This window comes from Porites lutea, chromosome 7 (genome assembly GCF_958299795.1).
Source record: "Porites lutea chromosome 7, jaPorLute2.1, whole genome shotgun sequence".
Lineage (NCBI taxonomy): Eukaryota > Metazoa > Cnidaria > Anthozoa > Scleractinia > Poritidae > Porites > Porites lutea.
Window position 1 is genome coordinate 7,097,593 of NC_133207.1, and position 22,492 is coordinate 7,120,084.

The following is a 22,492-nucleotide window of genomic DNA, read 5'->3' on the forward strand; positions in this document are numbered from 1 at the left end:
TGGTATAACCAGATAACTACTACGCAATCTACTTCATCCTTACCCAACATCTCTCATTTCAGACATCATTGTTTCCTTGATATCGACAACTGGAACTTCACTTGCAGTTTCTGCGGGGTCTGCTGTCGCCTTTCGTTTGCTTTTCGCTTTCGTTCGTGTTGATTTCGCACTGGTTTTCGGCATCTTTACCAACCTAACCAACATTTCAAGAAATAAACACAATATATTTTTATTGTCACATGAAAATCGGATTGTTGTTTGTAAATTAAACGATTACTATACATGTACGTTCACTTACCTCAACAAATTTTGTCTTTTGTCCACACGCGGTGTAATTGAACTGACTGGAAGCAAAATAATTATTTCCCGCTGCTTGCCGCGAAAGTTTGTTCCTGTTACATGTTACCTGTCCTACTGTTAGAGAAAATTGATCCCTCTCTGATATCAATCAGAATAAACATTTAGGTGTTATAATCTCATTCCAGGTAGGATGCCGCCAAAAATGTATTTTCTATTTTATCTCCGAACGCAAATTTTGCCGATCGACTCGCACGTTTTGAACTCCAAGTCGGCAGCCTTTCAATCAATTTGGCTAAAATTTGGCAAGAGTGATGCCTTATATCTCTTCTACCAAACTGTGTCTGCGGATTTTAATACTCCTTTTCATTTTAAAGCTAGAACTTTTTTCCACAGGTGGTGTTGATTAATTGCCTTCCCCAACTTCATTTGCTAATAAAAGAAAAACAAACCCACTTGTCAAAAATTTGAGACACGGTTTTTTAGTGGAACGTGTTGAGAAGCGAATGCGGTGTTAATTTGTTTTCTTCCGTTTATTTCCGGCGTGAGTGGAACATGATTTATAGAGACGTGTACTTTTACACAAAGCGTTCCAAATTCGAAACACATTTAAGTAAATCGTTTTTGTTAGTTCAAATCCATAATCTGGAATTATTAAGCTTTTAAAAAATATATGGTTTATAGGGGTTTTTATAAAAACAACTAACGCTACAGCGATCCGCGCGCGGACGGTCCTGAAGGGTGGCTGACTTTTCAATAGAATACAAATTTCAAAGGTCAGAGCAGCACTTTGAAGGAAAATCAATATTTCCTTGGGTTCGCTCGAACTTCATCAGCGATGTAAATGTCAGGTTACGTAACAGATAGGTTGTTACGTATTGCTAGGATACTAAATGTCTTCGCCGGAGCAGATAAAAAAACTTTTTGGTAACTGAAAAGTCACCTTTTTAAGGTTTCAGAACCACCAAGATATCGCCACTTTCGCTTTACTAAAGGCTCTATGCTGTCGAAAAGTGTCGTTCCTCGAGAGCATATATCCGTCCGTGTCAATAATTGAGACATTTGTCGGCCCAGTACAAAAACTTTACCTTGGTTAATATCAAGCGATTGGGTCACTGTGGACAGTAATAGGTAGACAATCTTGAACAAAATGCATTTGTGCATTGACCATTTGATATTATCTTCACTCACCTTATGGTAAGATTTAGATGTAAAGCTTTTACCTGAACTACTCTCTTTCCATTTTGCCGTTTAATAGACTGACGTCCATGTGCGCTACAAAGAGTGGGACACTTTACTTAGCAGCGGATTATGGGAACCAGAGGCCATAACTGAGAAGCTGCCTGAGTTTCTAGAATTTCTAAAGGAAGCACAAGCCTTCTTGTTTCATGACAAGGGTAAGGAAAGTTTTATTATTTTGATCATTGTTTCTTTTCTTTAGAATTGTTTACTGATTCTACAGGCTGAACTTTGCTTTTGTTTTAAGTGGTCAGCCTCACTCAATTTTTGTTTTGTTGTTTTTGGCGTTGACACTTAATTTTAATTTTCATCATATTATTTTAGATTCTCGTTGAATGTGCAAAGACGTGTATTAATTTGAAATATAGGTGTGAGTTTGTGACCGAAAGTTTATGACACCAGAGGATGGTCAGGTTAAGTTAAAAACCTTATCAGTGAGTTGAGAAATACAACGTTGTTTTCCCCCTTACTTTAACTTTTTATCTTGTCAAATCTTCGGAAGCAACACCCATGGACTAGAAAACTGAGGTTGTGAAACATTTGCTCTTACATTATAGTACCTCCAGAGATTCTTGCGCGGGGTTCGTCCGCCGTGGAAGCTTATAAAAAGGCTCTCACGCATGGAAAAACGTCTGACAGAAGGTTTCCATTGATGCTCATTGGACAACACCGAGCAGGAAAGACCAGTTTAATGAAGTCACTAATGGGGATATGCTATAACCCACGAGAAGATAGCACCATTGGCATAGAAGTGGATCCTTCCTATTTTAAAGTGACCACAGAGCCTTGGGTAACAGAAAAGAGCAGCGAGGACCAAACTTCTGAGTTCGAAGAAGTAGCAGCTGTGACTGGCGATTTAGACGTGTGTTCTAATTTTTGGGATTTTTCGGGACAGTCAGTTTTTTATAATACACACCCACTGTTTCTGACATCACAAGCAATTTACTGCTTGGTGTATGACCTAAGCTTAGATCCATATGGCAAGGCTGAGCCTTTGGAGAAACAAGGTGTATACGAAGCAATACCAGAGAGCGCAAATCTGAAAACTAATATAGATTATCTCAACTTCTGGATGACGTCTGTGGCCTCGTTAACTTGTAGCGACGAAGAATGCTGCTCATCAGATGTGTTGCCAAAGAAACTTCCTGCTGTTTTCCTGGTATGCACGCATGCTGATAAAACATTCGGCGGTCAAGACCCTAGAAAATTATGTCGTATAATTTTTGGTTATCTGAAGAAAAAACCTTATGGTGACCATTTGTGTGATGTATTCTTTGTAGATAACACAAGTCTGAGGGTCAAATCCTCTGACTGCCCAGAAGTCGCACGCTTGCGACAGAAAGTACTTGAAAAGGCTAAAGAACTTCCGCACATCAAGGCGACCATTCCATTGAAGTGGTTGAGATTTGAGAAGGCGCTTCAAGCTGTGAAGAAAAAGGGATATAAATGCATTTCCCTGGAAGCGGCAAAAGATATCGCCTCGGAGGTCGGCAAAGTCAACGAAGAGAACGAGTTCACGACCTTGATGAACTACCTGCATGACCTAAGGTGCTTAATCCATTTTGATGACACTGCCGAGCTGAAAAAAATCATAATATTAAATCCCCAGTGGCTAATTGACGTTTTTAAAAAGGTGATCACTGTCAAGCCATATGATGCTGATGAAAAGAAATTCTTGGATTCATGGCTTAAGCTTGAGAGGGAAGGAATTCTGGATGAAGATCTCCTAGCACATGTTTGGGGTCCTTTGTTTAACGAGAAAGAAACATGTGCCACTCTTATTGAAATCATGGAGAAATTTTGCCTGTTGTGCTCCTGGCCATGTGATACAACAAGCAGCAAGAGCTACCTAGTCCCTTCAATGTTAAAGTCGCCCCCACCGAAGCAGATCACTGAGTTGGCTGCCTCTGCAAAGTTTCCTTCTTTGTTTATCAAATTCGAGAGTGGTCTAGTCCCTGCAGGGCTTTTCCCGCGGCTAGTACTGCAGTTATTTCAGTGGGGCAAAGACAAATTGTGGAGGGATGATAACCCTCATTTGTTCAATGGCTTTGCCAGGTTTTTCACCACTGAAGATGACTACTCCGTTATTTTGATTTGCAACTCGTCAACGGTTGAGATTGTAATGCACAGAGGAAGTCACAACCTAGAATTGGCTGAGGATGCGTCATCAAATATGTCATCATCTCTACATTGTCACCAAGACACCACTGGGATTAACTGTTGCGCTGTTGTGAGAAAGCAATTGGGTTTGACGCTTGAGTGCATGCGTAACGAGTTTTGTTGGTTAAAGAATATGAAATATGAAATGAGTGTTTTATGTCCAGTTTGCTGCAAGCGAGGATCGGTGGCCTACTGTCGAACACATCAGAAAGAAGGTTGCGAAGAAGAGCAATGCCTGCACTTCTGGTCCCTTACCGAGTTGTACCGTTCCAAGCAAGACGTCTTTTGTACAGAATCTGCGTTAACTAAAAATCCCAGAGTTCCGGTCATGCAGTTTGCACCTTGGCTTCCCTTTGAAGAACAACTGGTAAGATGTTGTAAGATATTGTTACGATGAAAATGTCAACTGGTGACTTAAGAATTTTGGAACACCCTAAGGACTAAGGTTACCCATAACAGCTTCCAACCTATCCACCCCGCCTGGGGCGGAACGTGCCCTCGCTAACTTAGACCATGCATTTTTTTTTTTCAAGGCAACCAACATGTACAAGTTTTTTGACTAAAACCGACGCTACAACTTCTTGTATGGGTTTATAACATTAGATAACTAACACTAGATTTCATTACTGATTTTGCACAATACATTCAAGATGAGGAATCCAAAACAGGTGGTCATTTCGTACAATCTTAAATTCACTGCTGTAAGTGAACAGCCACGCCGGCGTAGTCGTTGACAAACATTTTGTGTTACAATCCATGTAGGGTTTATTCTTAGAGCTTTCAAATTCTTAAAAACATGGAGGATCAAAGTGTCCAATAAATGCACCCCGACCCATGGCCAGACTATTTAACTATTGTTCCTTTAGTTAACGACTCTCACATCTATTTTCTCACAGCTCGAAGTTGATGAAAGGCTTTTTGCGGGTAATGAAGGTAAGCTTGAGCAAGTAATTGTTGAAGCAATACAAAAGAATTGCATATCCTCTATTCACCTTTACTGCCTGTGTTAAGCGTTTTATTTAGGAAAAAATAAATGTAAGATGGACATGAGCAAGTTTTTCAAACAGATAATCTCATCGTTCTAAACATTGATGAATATGATACACTCTTTATCTTGTAGACTAACTGTTATCTCACGTTCTTTTATCCCTGAAAATCGCAGACATCTGAAGAATCAAGAGGAAAAGTCTGTACTTCACGTTCGTAGCAAAATTTCTGGTTCTCAGCAAACCGTGGTTTCGCAAATATATGGCAGAAGAGACTAAAAAATTGACATGCATGACTCCTGTGCATCATTGCACTCAGGAACAAAACGTTAGCCCACACTTTCCTTCTATCTTTCGACAATGCTTTCTCTAAATCTTAAAAAGACTAAATTTATGGTCTTTAAACCAAGACAAAAGCGTTCAATTTGTAATATTCAAATAAGTATAGATAATTAAAATATTGTTGAAGTAAAGGAGACAAATTTTTTAGGCGTAATTTTGGATGAAAACCTAAATTGGAAGTCGGAAATATCACACGTTGCAAGTAAAGTTGCGAAGTCAATCGGTATAATATCTAGATGCAGCTTCTTTCTTCCTAAATCGTCTTTACGTATGCTCTACTATTCCTTAATTTATCCTTATTTTTACTACTGCAATATCGTCAATATCTATAAAACCAATCTCCGCCGCCTTGTTATCCTGCAAAAGCGCATTATAAGAATTATTAATAAATCACATTTTGAACAATGCTCATACTGAACCCATCCTTAAGGACCTCGGTATACTAAACTTTAATGATATCCATTTGTTTCAACTGGGCCAATTTATGTATTCTTGCAAAAATTCATTCTTACCTCCAAAGTTTAATAACAATTTCTCTCAAAGCAATCAATTCCACTCTTACAATACAAGAAATTCCCAGGCCTACCGTCTACCGTATTGTCGTACAATCATGAATAAGTTCTCGCCCTTTTTTCAAGGGCCTAAGTTTTTTAATTCACTTGACAACAAGGTCATCAACCCTCAATCCCTCTCCTCTTTTAAGAAAAAAATGAAGATTAAATTATTGAGTAAGTATGAAAACAGTTCATAAATCTTTCCATCTTCGACTTTTCGCCTTCTTTTCTTCAGTTGATGTGAAACAGCTCTAGCTCATAGCTCGAGGAGGCCTAACCTCTCATTAGCTCCTATAGTTTCTGTTAGGTCTCCTCGCCACGTCTTTTTTTCTTCTTTTCCTATATTTTTTTGTAATTATTGTGTGGCAAATAAAATAAAATAAATAAAATAAAAATAATGCAAATGGCCGTCTCTTTCAAGAAAGGTTATCTACTATGGAATGTGATGTGACACTTCTCCTCTCTATTGGTGACAGGCATAAGAACCGTGCGATAGCCTGTCCTATTGAAGTTATATTTTGGAGAACTAGCCGGGGGATTTCTGGATGAATAGTAATGAGTGTGAATATGCACGAGAATAGAAACAATATGTTCATAGTGAATTTTCGTTCTTGCACTCGTTTTGAGAAAGAGGCTTTGGGGCAACTAGGGTTTATTCACACACAATAAAATTTAGTATGACATAGTCTAGTCTGTTGATTACAAGTATTAAAAAGCAAATTTAGGTAAAATACTATCCATTAAACTTATCATCCGACCATCAGCCCATTAGTCTTAAATTATACTACTTTTCAGAGGATTCAAGTCTACTTTATGCGTCCAGGGTAGGGGTTCGTTTTCGTTTTTTCCTTCGAAGAGTTAGAACCCCAGACCTTATTTTGTTCATGGAATTCAAATACTCTGTAGTGTTAATTGTAAGTGATTAGCTCGGTTACATGACGGTTATCAAAAATGTATTGTTTTGATCCGAAAAAAGTACACACTGAGGTTGGATTCTGACTAGCTTTCGTCGTCCAATTCACTAACGAGATCAGGTGTTTAGCGTCCCACGACTTTTAAGACCGTCAGTTTCTTGCTCTTGTCGGTGTGGGTGCTTAATACACGCCAAAATAAATCTCGGGAGCATAAAGTCACTCAGCTTTGATGCTGCGCCTCGGCTATAGGGTACGACAATTGGAACACCTCTAACCGTGCTCCATTTTATTTCGTAGAACATGTGGAGAAGGCGATAACTATCCCTGATGATGTCTTGAAAGCCCTTACGCCCGGATCTTGTGATTCGGAGGAAGTTATTTGTCAGTTGAAAGAAAATTTGCAATTGGACCAGTCCTCTTTTGAACAGGCAGATTGCCACACTAGACAACTGATTCGCTGTTTCGCAAGGGAAGCTAAGCTTTCAAATAGGGATGATGTCATCATTCATCTAAGAGAAATGACACCGCCTGGAACAACGGGTGGGTTTATCAGTTTTAATAATTTATACATGGCTCTCGGAACGCGAGTGCATTTAAATGCATCCTCAGGCTTTGCTGTTGTATCGATTTTTTTTTTACAGTTTTTATAGTTGTTGTTTTGTCTTCCGCCTTCAAGTTATGTGAAGTCAATATATTAACTTGTAGGTTCTGCAATTACTTGCGCTGGGATGAGTTTGTATATGTATCTGTCCATATACTTTCAAACTATGGATAGACCGAAATGTTCTAACTTGTTTATCAAATTTTTTCTAGGTCCTTTGTTACGTGAAAATCTTGATGTGCGAAGAATTCCTATCTCCTTGGAAAAGGAGTTGACCATCGCTTTATCATGTGGTATGATTGAAAAAGCTTTCAGGCCCTGTCCAGAAAAAACGCAACTTTTTCTTTACGGATATGGCTTCCGTCCACACGAATCCGATGAAAACAATCAATGAAAACGGAACTTTTCGAAAACTCTCTCCAGAGTGGAACTTTTTGAAAACGCTGTTTTCCCGTGTTCGTGTGGACAAACGAAAACGGAACTTTTCGTAAAAGCTGAGGACAAATTATCAGTTCCAATCCACTCCGCACAATATTAGAAACTTATTAAAGGTGGCGGAAGGGCCCTTCCCTTTCTTGTCTTTTATAATTGGGCTTATTTCTAACCTAATTGCTTGTTTTCAAGCAAATTTACCTTTGTGAATTCTTCAAGCTGATTATTCTAGGAGGCAGCAGAACTTTATCAGGTTACTTTAGCTACCGGTGTCAAGAGGCGGAAGGTTGGATCTCCCTTTAGTTTGTCTTTGTTTTTGCCCTTATTTTGACATTTTAACTGTTTCTGCGACTTTAAAGAACGTCACAACAATATATACCCACACCAAAGAAATTCAAAGATGGCGTCGATTTATCATTTCGCGGGCTCATAATAGCGAACACGTACGCGTCAAGCATGCGCAGTCGGGTAAGTTATCGTTTTTAAATCGATTCATCGTATGCGTCTAATCTCGACCCCACAGCTCTTCTGCGCCTGAAGGCCAGGGAGGAAGAGCTCTGGGGAACCCTGGAACAAGATTGTCTCTGATTGGTTTCAGCAAAAAACAATAAACGTGTTTCTTATTGGTCCATTCAAGTTTGCAAGAGCGCGGGTGAACGTGTGGCGTGTCTGGCGTGTGAGCGGGTTTTTCCCTAGAAATGTTGAAGTATTAAAACACGCCCGGCCGATTCTTGATTTCAGCGATTACAAAACAACATTGGCTCAAATAATTAGGCAGAATAACTGAATTCCCCAATTTTCAAATAAAATACCTTAGCTACATATCGAAAATTGACCAAGAAAAAGATTTGAATGTGAAAAATAATAATAATAAAAAATACACCGACATCTTTGCCAGCTAAAATTTAAGAACCATGACACATTACTGACTTTTCTTCGACTGCCACGTCATCGTATTCACACGAAGGAGCCGAGTATGAATAAAAACTTTAGCTTCACGTCGTGAATTGCCCAAAAACAGACTTGCAAGGGAAAAGTGAACAGAAAAAGTAAATCGTGACGTGACGCGACGCGTTTATAATGCGACTAGATATTTATAGTTGTGTTCTGTTCCCACGATATCGCATCTCAAAGTAGCTTTACGAGAGCGTTTAATATTCATGAACAAACATAAATAAAAGGACCTTAAATTCTTATTTTGGAAAGTTTTATTGGAATTTCCATATGTTTATCTTAACAAGCCATTCAGGTTTCACTTACCGCTTCGTGAAGTAGTCCACGCAAATATTTAATCAACTGTCAAGCATATGCAAATTTCAAGTCTCAAATCTGCGAACTTTTAACGGTATTTTCTCAGCAGCTACCACAAGAGCCTTGGATACCTGAAAAGTCTTCAAGGACTCCGTTAATTTCTTCAGTTCTAATTCCGAAGCAGCATAAAACTTTCGCGATGAAGTAGATATAAAAGAAGAAAAACGTTTTTTTTGGAATAAAAGAGCATGCGCTGTGAGGCCCAAAGAACCAGATTTTGGCTACACCGGCGCAGAGTTTCAAACCCGTAAGCACTGGGGTCGAGAATGCGTATACGTGTGGACGGGCGAAAACGCTACGAGTGGACCCGATTTTTTTAAAAAACGGAGAAAAAAGGTTGCGTTTTCCAATGAATACGGGTACGTGTGGACAGGGCTTCTGTTATTAGTTATGTCCACCATGCCTGTTCTTTCTAGTAACTTTTAGCCACACTCCATGCACATTATAAGACACATTGTTCTTTACGCACAATGCTTGCTTTATATTAACGAAACCGAGCCACACTCCATGCACATTATAATTAAAAACACATTGTTCTTTATGCACAATGCTTGCTTTATATTAAAAGTACTGAGCCATTGGGTAAATCAGAACTTAGGGAGGGTAAAAGGCAATTAAGGCCATATCCACTTTTCCCGTACAAAATGGAGACACCTTCTAAAGTATGTTCATCACACGCATTTTAGGGTAGACCGCGAACGGTCGTCTTTCTTTCCTCAGAGTAGCCTGCGGTGATAAAGGCGGGCGAGAGTAGGGAAACCGCGAGTTTTGAGGCTTCGCCGCTCAATAGTACTCTCGACAAAACCGCCATACTACGCAGGCTATCCTCAGAGCCACGCGCAATGAGCGAAAGAGTCAAATTATGCAAATTAATCGTTAAAAAGGAGAAGAGATTAATTGGGGCGGGGAGTGAAAAAAAGTTAGGGTAATTTTCCTTTTCCCTTTTCTTATGTTGCAGGAGACCACTGGAAGATTGTTGCTGAGAAACTGCGTTTAACTCCACAAGAAATTCGTTTTCTTGATAGACGCACACTGAACCCAGCTGAAGCTTTGATTGGTTACATCGCAAATCAGCGTTACCTGTCTGTAGGGGAACTTTACGACGTTTTATGCGACTCTGACCTACCTGTAGTGGCCGATCTATTGTAACGAAAATAGGACATGTCCAAAATATTTCTCTTGATTAAGAACATATATTACGGACATTACGCCATTTCATGTACTTTTAAATGAACTGTTTGTGAAGAGAGGTTGAAATTGCGCATTAGTCCTCCTTTTCTTCGCTCAAATCCCATAGACCTATTCGGCTAACTCAATGTTGTACCCAATTCAAATCTCCCGGTGTTAAGATTCTTTGTGTATTGTATTTGCATCATAATGTGGCATTCACATTTAAATGATGTGGAAATTGCTGAAACAAAACGTTTTATTCCCAAAGGGTTTGAATTGGGTACAACTTTGAGGTAGCCGAATAGGTCTATTACCCCTTGACCCTCTTTGAGTATGATACTCTTGTGCATGGGACATTTTTTTGGATTGTAGGAAGAATTCCACGTATATTATCGAAATAAAAAAGTGGCGTGGGCTTTAGACAGCAATGAATAGTGGCATTTTCAGATCAGAATGGAATTTACCTCCTTTAGCTTAATGAAGACACTGACTAATAACGCCGCCTCAAACTATACGGTGGACAATTTTAAAGTTAAAAAGTTATTCTGATTTTTAAAAAATCCGTGCTTTTTTAATATCATTGTAGATTGGATTCCCTTTTTTACCAGTGCATTCACTTCCGTTTTTAACATCTCTGAATATTTTAAATCTCTAGAATTTTTAAGATCTTTTATTATAATCACTATTTGTAAATAGGCTTTTTATCATGATTGTTGTAATTTTATTATTATCAATTTTGTTTTTAGAGGGCCACTAGGGAGTACACTTTTCATAGTAATTGGTGTCACCTTCTTAAAATAAAGGTTATAGTGGTAAAGAATAAAACCACTATGGCCTAAATTTAGAAGAGTAATTGTTTTAATACATACACTTGAAATGATCTTAGCAGAATCAGAGGGAGAACCTTTAAAAACACGGTTTAATTGAAGGGTCTTGCCTAGTCCCTAGGACTCATTTTTACGTGCGGTCTATGCACTTCGGGTCACATGGTAAAAGGCCTGGGACTGAAGACGCTGTACAGGGACAAGAGAACATGATCTCTTAAGAGGGACTAAGCAATAACGGATCAATTCATACTTGGAGAATGTGCATGTAGCGGTAAACAATACATGCACAAAAGTTAGATCTTTAAGTTGGATCTTTTTTAATCACGGCCAACTGATCAGGCTGATAATCACCTTTTTTCGGCAGTGCACAGTACAGCCATGGTGCCGCTTTCTTTTGTGGGGTTCATTTACAGAGACTTTATGGTGCCCCCTTTGTGGCAATAAGCAAGGAGTTCTCGGATATCCCCTATATGTCAATTTACAGATATTAAGGACATTAGAATTGGCGGTTGGTTGTTTGTGCCCATTTAATTGATCAGTTTACAAAGATTTATGATTTGCCGTTTGGGTCAATTTACAGATAATTATGGTGACCCATTTGTCACAATTTACAGGGATTTTTTAACCCACGAGTTGTTAATTTTGCAAATAAAAGATCTACGACCAGGATGTACAAACATTCTAAGCAGATTTTGTTAAAGTCTAAAAGCCGGTATGTCTTTGCTTTTTATACTGTTGCAGTGGCGGATCTAGGGGAGGGGCCCGGTGGGCCCACCCCCCCCCCCCCCCCTTATTTTTAGACCGAACTGAGGCAAACTGAGAAAAAAATTTTTGGAGACCACCCCTCCCCTTATCTCAGGATCTGGATGACTGGGCACCCTCCCCCCCCCCCCCCCCCTTATCTGAAGGGCTTGATCCTCCACTGTGTTGTCAGAATTCTAATTTCTTTTGACCCAAAGAATAAGGCAACTAAAATGTGAAACGGATACACAAATATTTTGTATCAAAACAGGTTGAAGCAGCAGGTCTGTAAAATTCTGGACTTGTACTTGTCTGTATATGGTTTCAATTTGCCAGTGGGTGTTCACTTGTTGTATTTGTAGTTCGTTTGATACCGCAGCAGTGAACTTTTGTGAAGTCGACAACTTTTCTTTTTGGCAGGACAAATTAGTTTCTATTCATTCGAAGTTTACAAACGATCTTTATTTTTAATTATACCAGTTTTGTTTAACGCCCCCAGTTTCACTTACTTCGGTCATTTTGGGAAAAAGGATCTCCGTTTAGAGAGCCAGAAATTTGAAACTGAGTGATAAGATCACCGTCTAATCAACCGCATATGGCTTAACGATCATGCTATCGCGTAGCATATTGATGGTTTCCCTATACCGTTCATTTTGTAGGCAGTACGTGGATCCCACAGCAGGGAACGTTTGTGTAGTCCAGAACTCTTCTTTTTGGCAGCGCAAATTTTTCAGTTCGTTAGAAGTTGGTAAGTTAAAAATTGTTCTACTTTATAAGAATTTCGGGTTATCACATTCAGCACTCACTTAGCTCCTTATTCCAAAAAAAAATCTATTCAACTTATTTTTGATACATCCTTCTACAGGTGCATTATTCACTCTGTCACATCAAAAGGTTGAACACTTACGATTTGGATACTTTCTAAATGTCCCCAGAAATGAGAACTTGCGCTGCATAATTGTATCGATTTAGTTGATGGTGAATGGGTAGTCTTTTGACATTGTAGACTTACAGTATTTCCAATCACTTCTGTTTTTTTGGAAAAAAAATAAATAGATGAAACAGAAACAAAATATGAAAGCAAACCGTTCTCCTGCCCGTGGAAAATTTTTGTTGCTTTAGTAACATTTTCTGTTTTAAACGTCTCCCGTTGAAGTTTATGATTACGCACTTTTATGAAATCCAGTTTTTTTGGTTTTGCCTTCTCCGACATCCGATCCTTAATTTGGCGGATACAACATTTAGAGACTGGTATCTTATTATTTTTTGGTGCCCCATTTGTCACTAACTCGCAGATATTCGGAAATGCGATGCGGTCCCGAATGTCTTGTCCCTCTGGTTTTACCTAAAGCTTACGTGGGATTGTCCTTGAACAATGATTAGCTAGAGTGTCTATGCAAGTAGGCGTATCATTTTCTCTCTCGCTATTCTCCCTGAGTAAGGATCAATTGCAGTTTGGAGATAATTTATGGGGGCGTTCCTTTGGGATGATTCGGGTTAGGATTAGTGATTTGAGATCACTCGGATCATGATCCATCAAAATTATTATATTACGGTATTTTATTCAAGACAGTTTTATTTTACAACCTCTGTTTCACTTACTTCTTCTTTCGAAAAAGAATTAGTAATCTCACTTTTACAAACGAGAAATTTGAAACTGTCCGAGATGGGATCACTGTCTGATCAAGTCAGTGATCATGCCATCCCATAGTATATTGCTGGTTAAGATTTTCTCTGACGTTCATTGAGTTAGCAGTCCGTGCATCTCACAACAGTGAACTCCTCTTTGTTTGGCAGAGCAAATTTGCTTCAGTTTGGTCGAAGTTGGTAAGTTACGAAATGTTCTTAGTTAATGAGAATTTCGAGGTTTTATCACACGCAGCTCTTTATTCATTCAATTCGTTTTTGTTTGGTTGCAACCTTCTACAGTGATATTTCCTACTCAGTCAAAAAAAAAAAATAGGTAGTAAATGATCTATTAGACGCCCGGGGCGTCTATCTAATTTTCGGAGCCAAAGCAGGAGCATTTAAAAGGGAGAGGCTTTTACTCTAATACCAAACTCCACAAAACTATTCTTCGAATACAAAGTATATCACCACAGTATCTAAATAGCAGCCGGACCATAGTCCACTACGCCGTTTAGATCAATGTGTTTTTATAAACCTCAACGTTCGATATCAGAATCGTTATTTTGAATTGACATTGAAGAAGATGCAATGCGCAAACTCTTGCTATTCAGAAAAGAAACTGAATAAATAGCATGGTTTTTCTCCTTTTTGCTAATTCCTAGCATTTTGATGTGATGATCATGGGGAGTGTCTATAAGACAAGGGGCGTTTATTGGAGAGGAGCGTCTAATACACGCTCAAATGCATAAGGGGGGCGTTTATTAGAAAAGCGGGGTTTATTTGTTGAGAGTGGGTTTCTATTAGATCATTCACAGTATTATTAATTTTGCGTGGTAAAACGGCAGCGGCCGTGTACATATTTTACTAACTCGCATTTCAATAGTATTTTAAGTTCCTGATTCCCCACTTCTTAGTTTAAATCCGAATATTGGGTCTTAATGCCTTGTTTGTGTTGATTGAATCTTCGATTTGGATATACAACATTTGCAGACGACTGATCGTTTCTAATTCTTAGCGGCCAAATCCAGACTGATAATGGCCTGTTTTTGTCAATTTACAGCTATCTTATAGTGCCTCTTTTGGGCTCATTTACGGAGATTGTATGGTTCCCCGTTTGTGGCAATAAGCAAGGAGTTATGATACCCCCTATGTGTCAATTTACAGATATTAAGAACATTAAAATAACCCGTTTGTTTGTTTGTGCCCGTTTGATTGATCAATTTACAAAGATTTATGATCTCCTAGTTGGGTCAATTTACAGAGAATTATGGTGAAACATTTGTCACAATTTAAAGGGATTTTATAGTCCACTCGCTGTTTTGCAAATGGACGATTTACGACCAGGATGTACAAACATTCCAAGAGAATTTTGTTAAAGTCTAAAGTGTATATGTCTTATCGAGATTGTGTCAATTTACAGATATATGGTTTCCCTTTGATTCAATTTAGAAGATCTATAATCCGCCGTTTAGATCAATTTACAGAAAATTGTGGTGCCCCATTTGTCACTAACTCGCAGATATTCGGAAATGCGATACGGTCCCAAATGTCTCATCCCCCTGGTTTTTCCTAAAGATCATCTGGGATTGTCCTTGAACAATAATTAGTGTCTATGCAAGTAGGCGTATCATTTCCCGCTCTCTATTCTCCGGATCAAATGCAGTTTGATGATAATTTATAGGAGTTTCCTTTTGGGGAGGATTCGGATCAGGATCAGTGATCCGACATCACGCGGATCATGATACATCAAAAGAACCGATGAATCAACTGGGCTAAATTTCAGAATACCCGGCCAGTTCTTTGCGTATCATTGAATAACAAAAGTGCCTATTGTGTTACCTCGTTCTTTAAAGCGTTCCGACAAATGTAAATGATGTCGCCCAATCGTTGTCCCGATCCAAGTGATCTCGTATTACTGGTCCTAACCCGAATAGACTCTTCCACGGTTCAACTTTTTGCATGGATCAGTTAGGGAAAATCCCTCGACACCATCGGAAAGAACGCCTTAAAATTAGTAAAATTGCCGAATTCGAAAATGCGAAGATATAGCTCTGCAAAGCTGCGAAAATTTATAGACGTTTGTATGGTTAGGAGAACGTTTGTGCCCCATCCATACAAACGTTTGTCTATGTCAAAAGTCGAAAAAAAAAACCGTGGAAAGGGTCTATTATCCCAAAGAACTAACCCTATATTTCAGAAACTTAGTTATCTCACCATTTTGTTGTAAGAACATGTACAAGCAGTAGCGCAAACGTCGCATAAAAAATGGATTTGCCTTCTTTCAGTCTTCATCTCGATTATTATAACTCACTTACTTTGTTAAATGTAGGCGAACCCTCCCGGAGTTGAAATTCTTATCTGAAGGACCATATATATCCAAGTCCAGAATGAGAAAGAAACTTTCGTCGTCGTAAAACGTGAAATTATGCGCTTTCACCTAGTAGACGTGTAGTGACGGCAAAGAAATGCACAAAGCGTGATGCCCGTGCAAAGTTGTTGCTTTGCTGATTAAAACTATTGTCTTTTTTTGCGTTCTCGTTGGCTTCCCTTCTATCTTCCATAGAGCGTTTTCACTCACGTGGCCAGCATCTATGCAAATTTATTGCAACAAAAGAAAGAGTTTTTTAATACATAAGAAAAGAGTTTAACTCCCACAGGATTTGTTTGGAATACCAAAAAATGGCAGCCGTTTCATTGTTTGGGACACCAACATGGCCGCCGTTTCATTGCTTTGAAACACCAATATGACCCACATGACGTCATGTGAAAACGCCCTATACCTTTTATCTACAATCACGGACAAAAGTCTTGGGACACTTTTGCATTTCTGGGGCGTTTTCCAATTCACACAGGTCCAACCCCTCCCCTCACCCCACACACAATGTTGGACGCGTGTATCCAGAATTTTTCCGAGTTTCAACTTTGTATAGGGTGGGGGGAGGGAGAACTGCAAGAAAATTTTGAAAAGGATGCACTGTTTTAAGAGGGAACCGAGATATGACAGAAAAATATCAAGATTGTAGTACTGTCCAAGGACTTTTGTCCAGGATTATAGGGTTTTTTTTCACAAGCCATAGCAGAAACCCTGCCGGTGAGGGCCCCGTGGGGGAGTCCCGTGTCGGCTGGCTGAATTTTAAAATGTCCCGTTTCGGAGCTTAGTCGATGCTTTGCTCGGCTGTGGGAAATTGAACGAAAATAGTGTGCCTTTGTTGTATTTTGGATACAAGTGTGTCATAAGAAAGGCCTACTGTTTCACCACTGATAGTTATCGTTTCGTTTTTTTCCTGGTATTTAAATGTGCTGACAAAGTATGTCAAACTACCTTTCGTTGTCGATTGTTCTCAGTTTTTTACTTAACTGTGGAAATCTTGGCAAGGCGTTTTTCTGATCAAGCGCTTGTAGTTCCAATTGAGTTTGAACATTTTGATGTATTTCTACAATTCTTATTTGTTTTGGTTTTGTTTTTAATTAAATTTTTCCCCTTGACTTATTTCCCTTTATTGTTACTGCTAGCCAATTACAGCCTCGCGAGGTTTTTGCGACAAACGTACTTCTAGTAAAATGTTTATTTAACATCACCAGGAACCATCACAATCTGTGTTATTTGATAGGAAATGTACTGGATTTACCGTTTGCTTGACCTATTGTGACATATCGCTAAGTATGTATGTAAATCAAGTCGATTTTGAAGGATTTTGAGTTCGCCGTTTAGTGAAGGGAAAGGGCGGAATCCATTTTTTCAACGGCTCCAGCGCCAGAGCAATTTTCCCCAAGAAAATCGCATTGCTGCACTTTCAAACTTTGCAGGATAAAGATCAAAAGATTCACGCTTCTTCTCGTACCTTCGGATCGAAAATCGATCCAAAAGGCGCGGAGCTAGTCCTCGAAGAAAATTAAAATCCCACAGTTTTTGAACGGTCAAAATGCGTAGCAAGATTCATACGTACCAGTCAGAAACCGTCCTGCTAACTGCCTCGTTTTGATTGGATGTCGTTAACCAAATGGTTAAACAGTAAGTGCTTTAAAGCAGACTTGGTAAGCGATTATTGTTTAACGACAATCTAAAAAGAGGCAATCAGCGGGACGGTTTCTGACTGGCACGTATGAACCGCGTGTATCCCGCTCTTGCGGTCTCCTACCCCGATTGTGGCTCCCGATAAAACAATATTTAAGACTTACCCCTCTGCCTTCCTGGGCCCAAATTTGCTTCTTTCTCAGCAGAAACATGAAGCACATGCTCTTATTGGGTGTCGTTTTTACTGCCAGCGTGGCAAATGCGTTGTATCTCGCTGATTGCGACCAGGACGTCAATTGCGTTTGCCGAGCAGATCGAAAAGGCCAACTTAAGTTGGACAATGGGAAACTATTTGTCTGTACCGAAAGTGGATGGAATCTATACGAAGAGTATGGGGACGAGTCTCAACCGGGTTCTTCCTGCAAAGATATTAAGAATCACAAAGGAGAAGAAAGCGCAAATGGGATCTACTGGATCAAACTAGAGGGTATTACTCAGGTTTTAAGCTGGGATTTAAGTTCAGGACCTAGCTAGTACCGTAAAAACCCCTATTAATTAAGCCACAACACAACACTTGTTAAATAGAGGTATATAAAGAAAACTCTATCCTTCGTCTACACCTGTCTCGCAACCGAGACGGGAAGCCATTTGAACTGTCAGGGATTCGGAACATGCACTGACAAAGTTTGACTTATGCCGAACGAATATATATGTTTAACAATTATTCCTCGAATGGGTTATGAGTCAATAGCCCATGAGGCCTATTGACTCAGAGGCTACGAGGGGGAGAGGAATAATTGTTTTAGTAAAATCCAACTAGTTGGTCAAAAATATCGAGAGAAAACAACTTAAGCTAGTTAAAGCAAGACTTTAATCCTTTTTTTGCCGCCAAAAATCCGGTGCTTTTCGCTACTTGTCGGCTATAACATATAGCCTAGTAGTAGCTCAACCAATCAGAATGCAGCTTTGATAATAGACCACTAGTTGGATTTTACTAAATATGACCGAACGAACATGCCCTGTTTTAAGCTTTGATTAACTATGAAATTGGATTATAATGAGTCTGTTATCGCAAATGCACAGATAGCTATTTTATTGATAAGACGATATGTTTTGTTCAATGACACAAAGTTTGCCTCCGATCATGTAAGGGAATCCAAGCAATGTTAGATTCGATTCTGGATTTTATGCAATGGATTCCGGATTGCAGGTGTTGGATTCCTGATCTTTCTCAGTGGATTCCTCATTCAAATCTTAAGTGGGATTCTAGATTTCTAAAGCTGCATTCCAAATTCCAAAGTCCAGGAGTTCGGATTCCACAAGCAAACTCAAAGCTTCGGAAGCTTTCAGTTTGCTTGTGGAATCCGAAATCCTGGGAATCCCGAATTCCGGAGTCCGGAGTCTGGCTTTCCTCAAATGGGGCGACAAAGCTACGAATCGACATGGTCACAAGTTTTATATATTCATGTCACTTTTGAGAATTAATGCTTGCCAGAACAATATTCCTATAACAAGCTCGCACGGAACTTTCGCGCCAACTTTCGAAAAAAGCCCATCTTTTTTTCGTGAGGAATGCTACAGTTTTAGTTGGCTTACTATAAGAATATGACTTTTGGTATAAAGCGCCCTTTCAGAAGGGTTTCATTCACTTAGTCCTTTGCGTTTCATTGAAACAAACCTGATTAACCCTTTAAACCCTAACATCAAAATTCAAATTTTAATTTGTTATCCCTATACGTTTTCAATAGAAGTAGTGGGGAGAATTTGTTGAAGTATCAATTAGATTCATCTAGTGTGATCATGTCCTTAATTCTCATGACCACTCTGTTTTACAAAGCAGTGATATTACAAGGAGAAATTTGATGCTCATCACTCGTAGGGCCGTAAAGGGTTAAAGTTGATTTTCAAGTATTCTTTTTTACAGGTGAAGACGAGGCTTTCCAAGTTTACTGCGATATGGAAAACGGAGGCGAGATACCGTTGTTTTAATTTTTTTTCAATCGTTTCAATTACCAAATACATGTTGTTTTCTGTTTTTGTATGAACCGCCAAGCCTCACTGTGGGGCATTTGCAGCTTATCCGAAAAATGTCCGACAAATGCACCCCCAGCCCCCCTCCCCCCTTCCCGAGGGAGGAGGACGCGGAGGCTTGGAATTGACTGACCCATAAAGAATAACATCACATTCTGTCACCGACCTAACATTGATTCCCATTTCCGCTTTCTTTTTTACAGGCTGGACAATGGTGTTTAAGGCTGTAGCCGGAGTAAAGGAAGATGTTTACAAACTTTACTACTCTCGTCAAACTTCCAGCGAGAATAAGGAGGAGGCTCTTGATGTCACCAACACTTCCCACCATCACTACAAAAACAGGATAGTTTCAAACTGGAAAAAATTTAAGCCATGCCAGGTACTTTCTTTCATAAGCTTTTCCTTCACCCATTCGAGCAATGCACTTGCAACTAGCTACGAATCACTTAAGCCACGTGCAAAAGGACGCAACAACTCCCAAACGCATTGTTGGGCTTACAATCTAATGTGTGGAGTTATTGCGTCCGTGTTGGCAATGGTGTACTATGCAAACGGATGCAACCAATCCCACCTTCAGTGCATCTTGCATACAACCCATATAAGACTTTGTTAACTTGAATGCAAAAGCCATCTTGGCGCGTGCGTGGCCCAACAATGTTGGAAGAGTTGTGCAAATCGATCCAATATTGTCGCGCTACGCTTCGTCGATGAAGGAACGAAACACCCCAAACATTACAAGAACAGAATAGTTTTAAACTGGGAACAATTTGACCCATCCGAGGTAATTTGTTTAGGCTTTTCCCCCAAACATTTGAATAACACACTTGGAACTGCTTTTTTCTCAAACGCTCGCTAAAGTTGACTCGGCTGCAAGGATGTACCTCTACACGGGACAGGTTTTCACCATGTAAAAGAGGAAATGTACAAAAACGCGTTCCGCACCACACGCGAATCTCAATTTTATCAAGTTGAATAACTAACTGATTTGTTTGTGATTTTAAAAGGCAAGAGTTGCTCTCTATGAAGGCGGAAATCTGAAAAAGGAGTTGAAATTCAACGCTACAAAATCAAACGCTAGCAAATGGTTCTCTCGCTCGGCTCTGACTCAGAGCTCCTGGTTTGATATTCAGACTCAGCCTCAGAACTTCTTTTCCATCCCTGGAGCTGACAATGAGCTAACTAAGCGTCGCTTCTTTATTAACCGGAATTATGGTGGATGTCCTCAAGATGCAGGATGGATGGTGATAACTGAAAAGCATCACTGCTCTTGGGAGACGCATTACAAGAAGACGAACGCCATACTGTACAGCAAGCTTCCGGATTTTACAAACTGGAACAAGAAAGGTGAGTAACAGCCTTAAAAGGAACACTAATCAACGTTTCGCGTCTGAATCAAGATATACTCATTCTCTACACCCTTTTTTTCGGCCTTTTGCTTACCACTAGTAATTACACCCGGGGGTAGACCTCTCCCGATTGTGCTAGGCAACTTTTGAACAACTTTTTGCGATTCTAGCAACCTCGAGCGAATTTTGCCATTCTGAGTAACTTTTGAGCAAAGTATAGGTTTAGAGCACATATCAAGTACGACAAAGTCAACGATTTCATACAAAACTTCAATTTTTTAAATATATTTTTTTTCTTGACCGATGTTAGTAATTGTTATGAAGAACGAAAAAGAAAGCTTTTAATTAACTTTTATATAAAAATATCAAGAAATTTCTTGTTGCAACTTTTGAAATTTAGGTAGCAACTTTTTGGCATTCCAGTGAGCGACTTTCCAGCATTTTACGAGTACAATCGGGAAAGGCACGAGATACAATCCACACCTTTAACCCGAGTTTGAATGTGAGAGTGTTTGAAACTTGGAAATGGCCATACAACTTGTCAGCCTCGTGGTTACTCTTGTACCGCAAAAAGCCTTTCAGAAAAACTGTTTCAGAGTTCAGATGGTAGTGCGAGGGCGAACAATTGACGAGGAAAAAAGCACAGTTTTTTCGTCTCCTTTTCCACGAGTACAATCGCTCCATACGATCTTGAACGCCGCGCTCTACTAACTGAACGCCTGGAACAGGCTACCTTTCGGGTCTCAACTATGTTCTCGCTGTTTAAACCTTTTATTTCAGAAAATGTCTTGGAGGCAGATGTCTTGGTAGTCTACGTGCGCTGAGTCAGCAAACAAGTCTGTTACTAAGGAAGAATTCATATTGAGGCTGCAGCTAGATAATTGAGATAGTTCTAGGCAAAAAGTTTGCTTGAGCCTCAATTATGAAAAATTAATAAAGTATTTCAAAAACAGAAAAGGCCTAACTTTTACTTCATTAGCTTTATCTTGTCAAACAGAAAAGGCAATTATTACATATATAAAGGTATTAATGCTAACAGGCATAGTAACAAGAACGCTTTCCTGCCAGTAATTTGGATTGTGATTTTGTCGATTGCCCAACACTCAATCGCTCTATCATGCCCAATGATGGCGTTTGCTGAGGGCTTCTATCAATTACAATTAAAAATCTCATTCCAATGGCAATCCTTCTGGGAGATGTAAAACTAGCTTTTAACAAATCGTTTTATATTTTCATTTCAAATTTTCGTGGATTAGTCGCCGGTCTGTCTTTTTGTTTGTACTTACAAAATGCATAAAAAACGAGGCAAACGCAACGCCGGAGTGTAGCGCGAGACGTGCGCGATGTGTGAACACGTGATCATTGTGGACAGGGCTTCAGTTAAGTCCCCGCATTAGCCTGCGCAACCCCCCATCTCTTAATTCAAAGTACTTTATTACTTTGGGCAAGACAGGTAGGTCGATTTTAAGTTGGATTAGGGGTGCAGGTGCAGGTTTTCTCTTTTGCTGACCATAGTTCAATGACCTGACCACATCTCAGTTCAATAATCTTGGCAGAAGTTCATAAAACATACATCAATTCAATGTCCAGTGACACTAATTTAAGGAATAGGAGCAATATTTTCTATTTCTCTGGGTGAGGTGGAAGCAATGGAAAGGGGTGAGGGTTTTGCATGGCTGAGCTTCTGGTTAGTACATAAAACAGCTGGCATTTTTCATTGCTTGACACTGTTAATAGACCTGACATTAGCCTACTAATAGCGTAGTGTAGTGATTTTTACTGCATATTCTTCCAGTTTGTCCAGGGGCCTGTTTTTACTGTTCTTTCCATTCAATGCTTGTATCTTGATTATGATTTTGTAGTTAAAATTTCTAGGAAGGGGGTTGGGGGTTAGTAG

At 39.5% G+C, this 22,492-nt stretch overlaps 2 protein-coding genes across 6 annotated transcripts in view; both read left to right on the top strand.

The window, feature by feature from the left end:
- Positions 1–10,233, top strand: part of LOC140944371 (uncharacterized) — a 46,688-nt gene extending 36,455 nt beyond the window's left edge. The window contains exons 14-19 of the mRNA XM_073393527.1: positions 1,556–1,694; positions 2,094–4,063; positions 4,593–4,629; positions 6,790–7,032; positions 7,306–7,386; positions 9,795–10,233. Of these exons, the coding sequence (XP_073249628.1) occupies positions 1,556–1,694; positions 2,094–4,063; positions 4,593–4,629; positions 6,790–7,032; positions 7,306–7,386; positions 9,795–9,985 (2,661 nt within the window). The 3' untranslated portion in view covers positions 9,986–10,233. The remainder of the gene's footprint in view (positions 1–1,555; positions 1,695–2,093; positions 4,064–4,592; positions 4,630–6,789; positions 7,033–7,305; positions 7,387–9,794) is intronic.
- Positions 10,234–12,184: 1,951 nt separating this feature from the next.
- The window catches only part of LOC140944168 (uncharacterized), a 70,486-nt gene continuing 60,178 nt past the window's right edge, over positions 12,185–22,492 (top strand). The window contains exons 1-6 of one of the 5 annotated variants that reach the window (XM_073393292.1): positions 12,185–12,322; positions 17,422–17,705; positions 19,143–19,187; positions 19,453–19,628; positions 20,254–20,593; positions 21,376–21,697. In XM_073393292.1, the coding sequence (XP_073249393.1) occupies positions 17,429–17,705; positions 19,143–19,187; positions 19,453–19,628; positions 20,254–20,593; positions 21,376–21,419 (882 nt within the window). In that variant the 5' untranslated portion in view covers positions 12,185–12,322; positions 17,422–17,428 and the 3' untranslated portion in view covers positions 21,420–21,697. Of the gene's footprint in view, positions 12,323–13,281; positions 13,402–17,421; positions 17,706–19,142; positions 19,188–19,452; positions 19,629–20,253; positions 20,594–21,375; positions 21,698–22,492 lie in introns of those variants that run through there. The other 4 variants (XM_073393295.1, XM_073393297.1, XM_073393294.1 and 1 more) reach the window with 4 other exon arrangements.